The sequence below is a fragment of the Vollenhovia emeryi genome, unplaced genomic scaffold, assembly GCF_000949405.1.
Source record: "Vollenhovia emeryi isolate VEMERY1.0 unplaced genomic scaffold, V.emery_V1.0 DF939290.1, whole genome shotgun sequence".
NCBI classification, from domain to species: Eukaryota; Metazoa; Arthropoda; class Insecta; order Hymenoptera; family Formicidae; genus Vollenhovia; species Vollenhovia emeryi.
In genome coordinates this window covers 121,248-133,969 of record NW_011967076.1, presented here as the reverse complement: position 1 = coordinate 133,969, position 12,722 = coordinate 121,248, and the positions used below count along the sequence as shown (strand labels likewise).

Here is a 12,722-nt window from a genome sequence, read left to right as displayed (position 1 = left end):
CCGCTACGGTTGTAGCGGCATAACCACAAAATTGTATGTTAATTGTAAGAGTCGCGTTTACCAATTAATTGAAACGGAGAGAGTGGAAAATATTGAAGATTGGCTCATGAATGACATATTGTTCCTAGCAATCCTTAAATAATTATGAAAAATGGCAACCGCTACGGTTGTAGCGGCATAACCACAAAATTGTATGTTAATTGTAAGAGTCGCGTTTACCAATTAATTGAAACGGAGAGAGTGGAAAATATTGAAGATTGGCTCATGAATGACATATTGTTCCTAGCAATTCTTGAGCAATTATGAAAAATAGCGACCACTACGGTTGTAGCGGATAGTTTTGCCGAAACGCACTCGTATAGCGCTATAATAGTAGTGTCTTGCCGGAACGCACTCAATATATTGGACGAAACCGCGAGCGATGGAGAACTTACTGGTTTCGCCCGTCATTAATTACACGGCATTACACTCGCGGTAATTGCCAGCTATTTAACGCGCCGGAGAGCCGAACTTTTACTAGGAGAAGCCTCGTACGTTCTTGGCGGGGCGCAGCAGTGGAACAGCTATCATTGTGTAGCACTATAGCTACGCAACGTCGCGCCGCGAGTGCACGAGGCGTCATTAAAGGCGCAATATTGGCGCAATTAAGTAGACTCACGCGCCAGCTGCCTTAATTATTTCAAAGCGTTTCCCTCTGCGCGCGTGTCGCGTTTTATCGCCGATTCGTCGTGACAAACAATGGTGTCGCTGTTAGAAAATCGCTTTGCATAAAGATAAGACTGAACGACTAATCGCTCACTTGACACATGCAATTTTTTTCACGTAAATTCTTTTTTCTCATAAATCAATCAAATGTACATTTGTATGCGTCCTTTTATCTTTTGCTGGTCTGTCATACAACGGCGACGACTAACATGCCCGAATTTAAAAATAAGATTGGAAGACTAATCTACATTTATAGTACAATATTACACAGAAAAACGAATATTCTTCTTTCGAAAATGTTTAGTTTCAACGTGAAAATCTTGAAATGAGATTACAGTAGGTTAAAGGAAGAAAAACTTACTTGAATGAAGCAATTTTATATAATTCAATCAAGAAAAATATATGCTTACTATTTAAGAATAATTTTCTTGAATGGAAAGGAAACAATATTGGATAGAAAATAATATATTTTCTAATCAAAGGTTATAATGATTAAAATGATTTTATTGTCAAAATAATTTTATGCATTCTTGATGTGACAATTATAGTATTTAAATAAGACTGTAATATCGTTGAAATGTAAGATTATTAAATGCTTCTAAGAAAATTATAGACTGTTGAGTATGCAGGGTGTACTAAAATCATCGAACAATCTTTTTAATCATAAATTCTGTAGAAAATTTCAAGACGAAAATTCTAATACAAAAATGTCGAGGCTATAATAGTTTTTAAGTAATGAGTGATTATATTTCACAAATAATACGCCTGAGATTTCACGCGCTCAGGTACAGCGATATGACAAGTGATAAAAGTGTTTCTACGAATGTCGCCCTTTTTAGCAGAGTAACAACCTTCGTGGTAACTGATATTGATCGACCACTGTGACAGCTGCAACACTTCGAAGTTACAGCATGTTGCAAATTTTTACTTGAATTAAATGAAAAGGGCGACATTTATAGGAACACGTTTATCACCTGTCATGTCGCCACGCCTGAGCGCGTGAAATCTCAGGCCTATCTTATTATTTAAAAACTGTTATAGCCTCGACATTTTTGTGTTAGAATTTTCGTCGTGAAATTTTCTAAAGAATCTGTGATCAAAAGGATATCCGGTGGTTTTAATACACCCTGTATACGAAACAGTAAGCGCGTTAATTTGAGTATATAAGAGTTGATCTGACACTTTTTTTCTGTGTAGGCAAGAATGAAAAAAGAAACAGAAAAATTATGATAATTAAAAGTGTGAACTCGGAGATTTTTAATTCAACCGCTTAAAATTCGTACAATAAGCAAAGAATGAGTACGCTTCTCGGACTTCCGGCGTTGTGTGAGTGTAGAAACACATTCATAAAGATTTCAATATATATAATACTATAGATGTAGACAATGGGCGACTTTCTCGTTCGAGAATTTCACGTTCTAGGCCGAGGCACAAATTGGGATAACAGGTGCCGAACGTGACGACTCCTCGACGGTAGTTTACGAGCGTCCGCAAGGGAGACGCACAAATCCGTGATTATTTAGCGCCGCGGGCGGCTATCGCCGTAGAAATAGACGTATATGAATTCTTTCAGCGAAAGTTACACACATTTCTCCGACGACCCGGCAGGCCAAAGAAAGAAAGTAGCAAGAAGAAGCGGGGGCTCTACTTTTCCGGCTGCTGCGTATCAACCGAATGTTAACGCGCGTTTCTTACGCCTCTCTCTCCTTTCTTTCCGCAGCGGGCAATGAGCAGCACGACAAGGATAGCCTGAACGAGACCGGAAGTACAACGGGTGGCACCGTGGAGGGCACGCCGGGTGGCGGCCCCAGCAGGGGTGACAGGACCAAGGACAAGGAGGACCACGCGTCCGCGCAGGCATCCACCTCGGCGCCACCTCCGAGATCCTTGGTCTCCAGAATCCTGGCGAGGGCACGGTCGCCTGAGGATCTGCTAGATCATTCGGAACCCTAGTAAAATCTTGGGCCATCATTTTCATCCTATTGCATCACCTATAGACTCTTTTGCTTATTTCTATATATTAAACATTTCAACGTTTAATTTCTCCCTGATTTTATTTTATTTTGAATTTCATTTTGGATCAAACTGAAGTTTGACTAAAGGTAGCGGGGATCTCAGATAATATCCTGGCTACACATGCATCTTAGCGAGGATTGTTTCTCTTATTATTTTCATATCTGAAAAAAATAATTACTAATTTCAATCTGTTCTCTTGTGTCGCAGCTCGCAATTATGGGTGGTTCTCTCAAACGTGTACGGCGAGCTGATCGTCGTGTTAACACTGGCGGTATGCTTGGCCGAGGTCATGGACACGCCTGTGCCTCTGCTCAGCTTGCAGGTACAAGTGATCGAACCCGCTCGACCGGGTGCCATAAATAAATTGCCTTATCGCGAGTACCGCATTTGTCAAGAAAGCGAGCGTGCTCCGGGATGCAACGCGCCAAAGTCTCGAAAGTAACGTTCGTGATGTCGGACTTAGAATTATCGTACCGTTACTTCACACAATCGGGGGAAAGTCCGAGTGTCGATCGGACAGCCTTGAACTAAAAAAACTAAAAAACTCGTCGATTCGAAATTCCCCCTGAAAATGCTAGAATCCCAAGTCCTATAGCGACAAAAGAAATTAATGCTCGTTCATTTTTACTTTAGAGCGTAATAATATCGAGTTCAACAGAAAGTGGGCTCCATTAAAAGGATTCAAACAGATTATCTCCATCGTTTTGAAAGTATCACGATGCGGTTATTTGATGAAATTTGCAATGTCACTTAAATTGATTTCACCTCAAGCCGATTCAACAAAATTTCCACAATTTATCGTAATATAAATATTATAGCGTTTCATCTGGATTTACTACGGATTTCTCCAAAAGGAATTAACAACATGCCTTTCATTTGCATAATTTTGGGAAACAATTTCGAGTCGTACCTCGCTTTAATCCCGGAAAGCATTTTTAATGCGAGAAATAGGAGACAATTGTGTATTATGCAAATATATCGCCGGTACCCAGAACCACATGAGAGAGTATCAGGATTAAAACCGCGTGGCGATTCAACGTAATCGGAACTATGTCAAATAATCTACGAAACGGCCGTCCGTAATCGCGGAGTTTGCGTGCGCTCCAGGATTACGAAGAGCTTCCATTCACGTAAATTACATATCAGGGAGCAACGTAGATGAAACGGTATGTCGTCGCGCGGGTTTCAAGATAACCGGTTCGCCACGCTTATCAGACCAATGACCCTTTCCGCCCGGGTGGTTTCCCCCCGGACGCTTCAAATCGTATTCCTAGTATCTGCGTTTTGCATAACGAGCGCGCTCAACTACGAAGATCCGTAATTGTGTCTTTCAGGGCATATTTCTCATGTACCTCTACGTGGGCAGCATCGCCGTCATCATCGCTATCTACATATGGGTGCTGGTTGACAGCTGCGGCAGCTTAAGCCGAGGTGGTAACGGGCTCGGAGACGCGGAACTCGGTGGCGCGTCGCTCACCAGATTCGGATCATTAAAACGGGCGCACATCTCCAGGGCCAGGACGGCACCGACGAGTTTCTACATACGAGTCGGCGCGCTCCGTAAGAGATAGCGTTAATCCACTAGTCCAGCGTTCCACAAAAGTCCACAAAAGTCGAACATATACGCGTAGACAACATCTATACTGTTATTGCGACAAATATTATCATACGCCTCGGTGGTCGAATTGGTGAGACGCCCGCCTAGAGTGTAGGGAGGTCCAGGTTCAAACTAGGGCTCGATCGCTATTATGCGTTTAAACGGAAACACGTTTATACGTATAATTAGCTATCCGTTTATTAGAAACGTTTTTCCGAATATACGTGTTTTTACTTAACAAACGTTTAAACGGTTAACCGTTTAAACGTTTACTAGGCTCTAATATGCGTGTAAACGTTTATTAAACTTTTTTTTAACAATTGTGTGTTTTCTTTACACCGATTGATTTGTATCATTATTCTGTTCAAAAAAGTATTAAGGTAAGATGATGAAAAAATGAATATTTTACAAGATATATATTTTGTAATGTATGTCAAAATATTGGAACTTTCAAACCTTAAAATACTTTATTATAGCGTTTTGGAAAGCTCTCGAGGTCAGCTACAAGAATATGTAATAAAAAATAGGGAATGCCATTTAAAAAAATTGGTGTGACCTTTATGTGACCTTCAAATAATTCTTCAAGGTCAAACCAATGGTACCATCTTATGGCCCCCTCGAAACCAAACAACTTTTGTCTGAAACATTTTTTATTATTTTGCTTACCGGTCGAGTTATTCTCCATTAAAGGTTAAAATGGCCCACCCTGTATATTAAACGTTTATTAAATGTTTGCACGTATAATAAACGTTTATTAAACGTTTACTAAACGTTTCTTAAACGTTTTTCTACAAATAAACGTTTTTCTGGAAGAAAATGTAAACGGATAAACGTTTCACGTTTAAACGTTTATTCGAAAAACGGAATAAAATCCGAGCCCTAGTTCAAACCCTGGCCGAGGTAATATTTTTCGTAATAAATTTTCTGTGTTAAAAACACATCGCCAGTCATGGTTGATTAATATCCGCCAGGATATTATGATACTTGGTTTACAAATTATTTAGTAGCTTTTCATTGTTTATTGCGAAATTTCCATTCGTTTAACGGAAATTTAAATTCGGTATTCACATGCAATTTTATATCTGGGACTCTTGTCGCTAGACTTTGCCCGTTCGATCAGAAAATCCCAGTTGGAGAATGAATTTCATTTATCCATTTCGCTATACGGGTGCTTTCAGTGTTCGGCCTGGCGACGCTGGTCTTCAACGGTCTGGAGATGGCGATGCACTCGATGATGCAGGGTGCCGAGTGCTTGACCGACGTCGTCTTTGTGCATCCGGTGCTGCACGGCTTGTTCACCTTCTTGCAGATGCACTTTCTCTTTGTAAACTCGCAGGCAAGCATCAGTCTTACGTTAATTACATTACACCGAGCGCCGAGCTCGTGATCAGACAATGCGTGAACGCGTTTCTTCGTTGCGCTCTGATGCGTCGACAGCTACGTGTATCGCTAACGCGATCATACACCGCGTTTGAGACGAGAACGGGGGATTTTTAAAGATTAAAACTTACATAAATAATAAAATTTAAATAAAATCTTATAATAATTGTATAATATGTACGTAATTGGTCAAAAATATGAATTTTAAGAGTGTTGCAATTAACAGAAAAAATTAATAAAAAGGAATATTTATTTTATTCTCATCCGAAACGGAGCATGTCCTTACTTATCGTCGCTTCGTTCCTTTAGGTGCTCGTAGAGCGCTTCGGTCTGGCAGCCAGATTCGGCTTCACGCATCTCGCGGCCACGAATGTCGCGGTCTGGGCGCGTCTGGTGATTTGGGATACCGCGCAAGAATGGACGTATTTTGTACACCTGGCGCAACACGAGCAGCAAACGTCCGTATCGCCCTTGAGTCTCCGAGGATTCCCCGGTTCCTTGACGAGACACTCGCGCGATCTTATAGGTATACGTTTCGACAACTTTTCGCCTTGGTGAAAATACGTTTTGCAAGAGTAACGAGCTGCTTATTTTAGACGATTCGGCGAGGAAGGGAGGCCCCTTCAAACCCTACCAACCTGTTTCGAACGAGCAAATCTCGCAAGTAATCGCGTTGCAAGAATGCTTGAACACTAATACCTTGGGGCAGCTGTGGACTTCAAGTATGCCTTTCTTATATCCCTTTATCGTACAATTTAGGTACGTATTATATGAGATATTTGCCACCTGTACTAAAATTGTTTAAGTCAATTATTAACTTTATTCGTCAATAAAATCGAAACCAAGTTGTTTAAAAAAAAAGCTAGACATAGAGTATAAGTTAACTATAAGTATAAAATTTTAATATAAATTTCTCTCATAATTTCTCCGAATCTTTCAGTTTGATCGCCGCGGCGGTGACCTTCGTGATGGGTCAGAACGTCGGCCGGAGTCGATTGACTAAACAAAAGTTCCACGGCAGCAAGGACTTGAGTAGCCACACCAGAGTAGGTTGCGATGGCTCCAGCAAGGGCCTCTTCCTGGGTATTCTCTGCATGGTCGCTGGTATCGTGGTGATCCTCATCTTCCTCGTCGTGCGAGAGGACGAGAACTTCCCCTCCGCCACCTTGTCGTGGCTCACGTGCGGCACTCTGATCGGCATACTGACGCTGAGTAGCCTCATGACAGCCAGTGGCCTAGTGCAGGTGCGCCAGATCTCGGTAGTGATCCGAGCGCCAGCCGCTCTGGACAGCCTCCTGTCGAACGTGTCGCTTTTCGGGGTGCAACTCTACTCCGTCTTCACCATCGTGGTGTGCGCTTGCTCGCTGGCCATGTCGGATCACGACGAGACCGAGGACACGCGGGCCAGGCATATCATGCTGCTGTCGATGTCGATCCTGCAGCTGGTGCAGTGCTTCGCGCAGAGCACCCTGATCGCCGAGACCTCGCGACGCTCGTGCATAACGCGCTTCCAAATGCTGGCGAAGCCCGGTCGCCAAGTGATCACTTTCCTGCTGTTCAGTAACGCCGTGCTCTGGGCCTTCGACACCGTCATCACGCAGAACTGGCTGTCGCAGGAGCTGCAGCTTCGATTCTTCGGCGTGCTCGCCTGGGGTGTGCTGTCCAGGATCGGGCTGCCTCTTCTAATTTTCTACAGGTTCCACAGTTGCGTGCTGCTGCTGGAGGCATGGAACAAGTGTTACAGAACGCCACGGGGGGAACACCCTCTCAACTGACAACGCGGAATCTCACGCAGACTCTCGTGCAGGTTCGTTGAAATAGTATCAATATTCCTGAAGATCGAGTAAAACGATGATTACGGCACTGTTTGATGTGGCATTTACTTTTAATATCATACTGTCTGAATAATTTCATTCGACCTATAAATATCCAGCGTTTCTACACGTTAAAGGAGGAATATTACATCCTGTTAAAGTTGAAGCACATCACGTGGTTGATATATGTCTTTAAGAGTTTTTGTGCAATTTTCGGATGAAATATTCTTAATACTCTTTGATGAACTTAACGTCTCTTATAAAACATATCGTGCCGATAGACTGCATTCTGGCTTGCAAGAACCTCGCTGTCCCGGGAGATCAACGCCGATGGGCAACGGATATGCTTACAAGCGGCTGCTGCATCCGAACCCGCTGTCGTTGGACGCGATGCATCTTCTCCCCTACGTGGACAGCGCGAGCTGGCTGTACCTGGATCCGAATCCCATTTTTCCCGTACGCCTACCGAGTCTGGAGTGCGACGCGTCGTTAATACCCGAACAGCACCGTCACCACCATCACCACCGTCACTATCATCATCATCACCGCCACCGCAGCTGCCAGAGGAGACATCGCCGAGTACTGAGCGATCCCGGAGGCTGGAACGCCGGTATTCGGATGGACGCGACGCGACACCGGCGAGTACTCAGCAGCGCCGGCATCGATCTAATGCGAGCGTCGATAGACGAGGCCAATGAAGATAATCTATCGCCCGAGGAGGAGACAAGAGCGTCGACCTTCAGAAAAGTGCCATGGCACCCTAATTTGCATATGCTCAAAATTAGGAGAACGTAGCGCAGTTGTGCGACTGCAACGAAGAACGGAAGCGAGTGTCTTGAACTGACAAGAATCTAAAAGAAGTCTCTCGTAAACAAGTCCAATCTCTTTGTAAGAGGTTTTTTTAGAATTTCGCATTATTTAAGGCTGAATTGTCATAAATTTAAGAGATAAACGCACGGAGCAGGTTTATGTCAAATTTATGATTGTACCGTCCATATTGTAGTTTTCTTTAGTAAATTCTAGATAACTCGAAGTAAACTAATTCTGTAATTACGATTTCGCGATTTATCCTAAATTACTTTAAGTACTAGCTAAACTGATAGTCTACGCACGATACAACTTCGAGTCGATTTAATACGTCATTTGTTTCCGCGCAACTGTGACATATTACTTTTATAAAAGATGCGAAAGATTTCACCACAAAGAATCGGAATTCGCGGAATGTACGGATCGTACTTGTTACTTCAGGAACAATTTAAGATAATTTAATTTTTCCGTATCTGAAATAGAACGCTCTTCCACAATGATTGTCTCTGAGAGTGCGATATACCTTTCGGTTTCACGTGCAATATTTCTAGGTTTTAAGTTCACGCTATATATAGTGTACAAATGATTGTTTTAGACGTGCGTCGTAGACGACGACGGCGACGCGACGATAGATTCCGTCGTCTCTATCACGAGAGCCATCGGGATTGCATCGCATTCGTGAGAACGACGGGCGATGCAATGCTTTGTACCTTACTAATTAATGCTGAAAAAAAGAGTTGTAATTATTATTCGCGAGCGTATATTTTTGTACATATTTATTGCAAACATTTGATATAGGAATCTGACAGGATAACACACGAAACAGAATTCTCGGTAGAACTCCGTTTATTATTTCTAGAGACACGGCTCCACTTATTGGATATAATCTAAGAAATAAAATTCTTCGATCAGTGTGTTCCCCTCTTCGTAACATTATTATTGTACGTTATTTCAAACAAAAGAAGATCGTATCGATACATAATCAAAGTTAGACGCGCATACACTCTGAAATAAACTTATTCTAATACATAGTTATATAATTTGTGTATATAAATAATATTTATATGCAAAATATATAACTAATCATGTAAAAAGCATCTATTCGGTCCGCTATTAACGGTTTATGCAAATTTTACTATTAATATATGCGTAATCAGTATTCATTTTAATCGAACCATACACGAGATAATTTTCAAACATCTTAAAGACTACGGTTCTTAAAATTATAGGTTCGCAAACCGGTTTTTTCGTACTTCCAGTAGATTAATTAGGACAATGTAAAAGCAAAATACCACATCTTTGATGACTACTGTATTTTATAAGATTTTTACTAAACGCTCGATTTATGAAGTTCTTCTCAAAATATGATTTTGATAAATGGAGTTCTGCTGCTGAGCTCTCTTGTAGGTCTTGTATTATTTTGATACCTTATAAGTACTCAACGTGACAGTTTATCTATCTCGCGTACGAAGAAATAGCGTTACTTCGTGTTCAATGCTTCACTTTATCATAAGTATACTATATCTTTCGGACGAAAAAATAGCAAGGCAGTGCCGATTTAGTTTATTCCTCCTTAAGTCGCGAACAATGTAAAAATATCAATCAATTTTAAGAATAAGTTTAACGTCTGTTTGGCTAAATTGCCTACTTTTCGAATCACTTGTATGAAATTATCCACTTTGAGTCTTGCGATTAATAAATGCTCTGGCGATTAGTTATAACGCGATATTGTTAACGGCACTGACATAGAAGTGTTAAGCAAGATAAATATTAGAATGAAAATTTCGACAGCTATGTGTAGACAATAAAATAAAAAAGGATACTTAAATCTGTTCTACCGATCTTACGAATCGAACATACCTGACTGTTTATGGCACTATTTCGAAAAACGTAGCTAACTGAGAAGCCGGTGATAACGATAACAAAGTGCGATCGACGGGGGCATTAGGTAATAAAATGCAACATACACACGTAATAAAATTAATGTTTTTTAAAAAACAAAGAGCACTCTGTAATGTATAACGAACTATATTGATTCACAGTAAAAGTTCTCTCGAAGATATAGATATTTATCACTGATGCATGTTGTTTGTGTGTATATATATGTTTATCTAGCTTTACATTGTGTGCATTTATATATACACACATACACCTTTATATATAGAGACAAATGCTAGCGTTCTTTAACTCATTAAAGGCGCCCATTTCATTCTCGAGAGACAGTTTATCCTCGATGCAAGTTCTTTGTCTCAAGAATGAAGACCGATCGTGACATTCTCGATAAGCGATTTGATAAAATAGAAGGGTAATTTCGAGAAATTTAAGTAAGACAAATAATCTAAAGGCTTCAAGATTACCAAGGTAAAAGAGCAGCAACAAGAATATTAAATACAGGATCGTTGAGACCTTGTTGATGCATGCTAGGATTAAAGGATCCCTTAAAATATCAGTTCTTTTCAATATGAGCTTCTTAGCACAACTCACCGTAACACGAATTAACATAAATCAGCCTTTAATGAGTCAACTGATTGAGATGTAATAAACTCTCCTGTATTCGTTGATAAGACGATTAGAGCACGATTAGTCGAGACCAACGTCATCATGGGGAGGCTTCGGGGGATTGAAACCTGCCCCGGCACCGGGAAAACTGGGCATGCCGCCCGGGAAATTCATCCCGGCAGCGCCCGGCATGCCGCCAGCTCCGCCGAATTTCGAAGCCAACTTATTGATAAGTGCCATTATCTTCGGATTGTTCTGGTATTTGAGGACGTTTGTCGGATTCGCAGAGATCTCCTTGAAGGCCTCGGCCACTTCCGGATCCTGCACATTCACCCGTGAGAACGATCAGGTTGCGCATCGTCGCGGAACATTCGCAAGAATTATACGATTATTGACAAAAATATCATTGCTGTCAAAATTGATTATTTCAACTAAATTGTTTCTTTAAATTAAAAATTAGTCATTTAAATTTGTTAAAATCGATACAGACATACTGTTTAGTTCTAAAATATGTGCAATTGTAAAAATCATGATAGGCGGCCGAAACATTATTAAAATGAAGTTACATAAACACGGTTTCATTCCCGTGGCTTACCTCGAAAGCTTGAAGTACGTCAGGATCCTTAAGGAATTGATAGAAATCTCCCGCGCCGGGAGGCGCACTGGTTTGGGAAGGTCGCGTGTTTTCCTCGCGAGCTTTGGCGGCCTCTCGCGCTTTTTGCAATCTGTCTTGCCTCTCGCGCTCCAATTTTTCTTGCACCTTCCGCTCCTTCTTTCTCTTGTGCTCTTCTATCTTACGCGCCTAGTACATAATTATTATCTAGCGATATCTATGGTTTTTGTCAGAAGAATAGCGTTCACTTAAAATTACTCGTGAGAAAAACTGTACTGGGACAACTGTAAGTACACACAAAACTAAGAGAGTCACAACTTACCTACTAACATATGCAGACGTTTAAAAAAGAAATCTGACAAAGTGCAGGCCAGGAATACGATGTTATGCATAAAAATATTATGCGTGAGAAGTCAGCGTGTTTTAGGGATAGCAGGTAATCGAAAGCGACCGCGAATTAAGCGCGAGAGGGAGTGATAGACGGCAGAATGAAGCTGTGAACTTGATGGTGAGCGCGCAAGGTTTCGGTCTAAACATAGGCATAAGTAAATGAGACATCCTTGCGATCTTTTAAGGGAAAGAGCGATCCACCGTGCGTCTTTAGGAACGCGTCCAAATCTTAAATTATAATGACGTGGGACATGCCTGGCTGAAATATATATACACATTGTGACCATATACAATTAACGAGCTTATTATAGACCGCCAAGCGGCCCACGTAGCCGCCAGTATTTGTCCCTCAGTTATCTCCGTAAAAATGTCGCGGGACATTACACCAAAATCTCGCGATGCTTGCCGCAAGCGTTGACGAGTGCAAATTCAATTTGCAAACCGTTTAAATGAAAGCACGATCACGGAAAATCAAACGATCACGGAGATCCAACACTGCAAATAACGGATGATAAGAGGAAAGTGCCAGATTATGAGATAGCAGGGTATCCAGCAACCTCAATGAAAAATATTCCTTGACTTTTTTCAGGTTTTCCAGGAGCCGGAATTAATTTTTCCCTGACTGTTTAGTGTAACTTTTTTCAAGATGCATAATTTGCGTACATCTATACGGTAAATCAGGTAAATGTTAAATGACGAAGTCCGGCATTCAAAAAGGTAAAAATTCAAATTAAAGCAATTATACCATCTATGTGTATTACTATGTATATTACACAGTACAATGTGTAATAGGAACGAATATATCATTACAAACCATTCAAACAAATTGTGATACCATACATGACGCTTTCGTTTTGCTTAACTGTATTTTGTTTGCAACTTATTAGATAGTAACTTACTT

At 41.2% G+C, this 12,722-nt stretch overlaps 2 protein-coding genes across 2 annotated transcripts in view; one reads left to right on the top strand and one right to left on the bottom strand.

Annotated features, from left to right (window-relative positions):
- LOC105559100 overlaps positions 1 to 8,819 on the top strand; it is a 26,708-nt gene extending 17,889 nt beyond the window's left edge. The window contains exons 2-9 of the mRNA XM_012007160.1: positions 2,426 to 2,657; positions 2,929 to 3,043; positions 4,056 to 4,281; positions 5,497 to 5,654; positions 6,008 to 6,224; positions 6,295 to 6,457; positions 6,639 to 7,505; positions 7,794 to 8,819. Coding sequence (XP_011862550.1) covers positions 2,426 to 2,657; positions 2,929 to 3,043; positions 4,056 to 4,281; positions 5,497 to 5,654; positions 6,008 to 6,224; positions 6,295 to 6,457; positions 6,639 to 7,473 — 1,946 coding nt within the window. The 3' untranslated portion in view covers positions 7,474 to 7,505; positions 7,794 to 8,819. The remainder of the gene's footprint in view (positions 1 to 2,425; positions 2,658 to 2,928; positions 3,044 to 4,055; positions 4,282 to 5,496; positions 5,655 to 6,007; positions 6,225 to 6,294; positions 6,458 to 6,638; positions 7,506 to 7,793) is intronic.
- A 261-nt stretch (positions 8,820 to 9,080) lies between these two features.
- The window catches only part of LOC105559097 (putative protein FAM10A4), a 25,218-nt gene continuing 21,576 nt past the window's right edge, over positions 9,081 to 12,722 (bottom strand). The window contains exons 4-5 of the mRNA XM_012007158.1: positions 11,414 to 11,620; positions 9,081 to 11,139 (exon numbers count right to left, since the gene is read on the bottom strand). Of these exons, the coding sequence (XP_011862548.1) occupies positions 10,900 to 11,139; positions 11,414 to 11,620 (447 nt within the window). The 3' untranslated portion in view covers positions 9,081 to 10,899. The remainder of the gene's footprint in view (positions 11,140 to 11,413; positions 11,621 to 12,722) is intronic.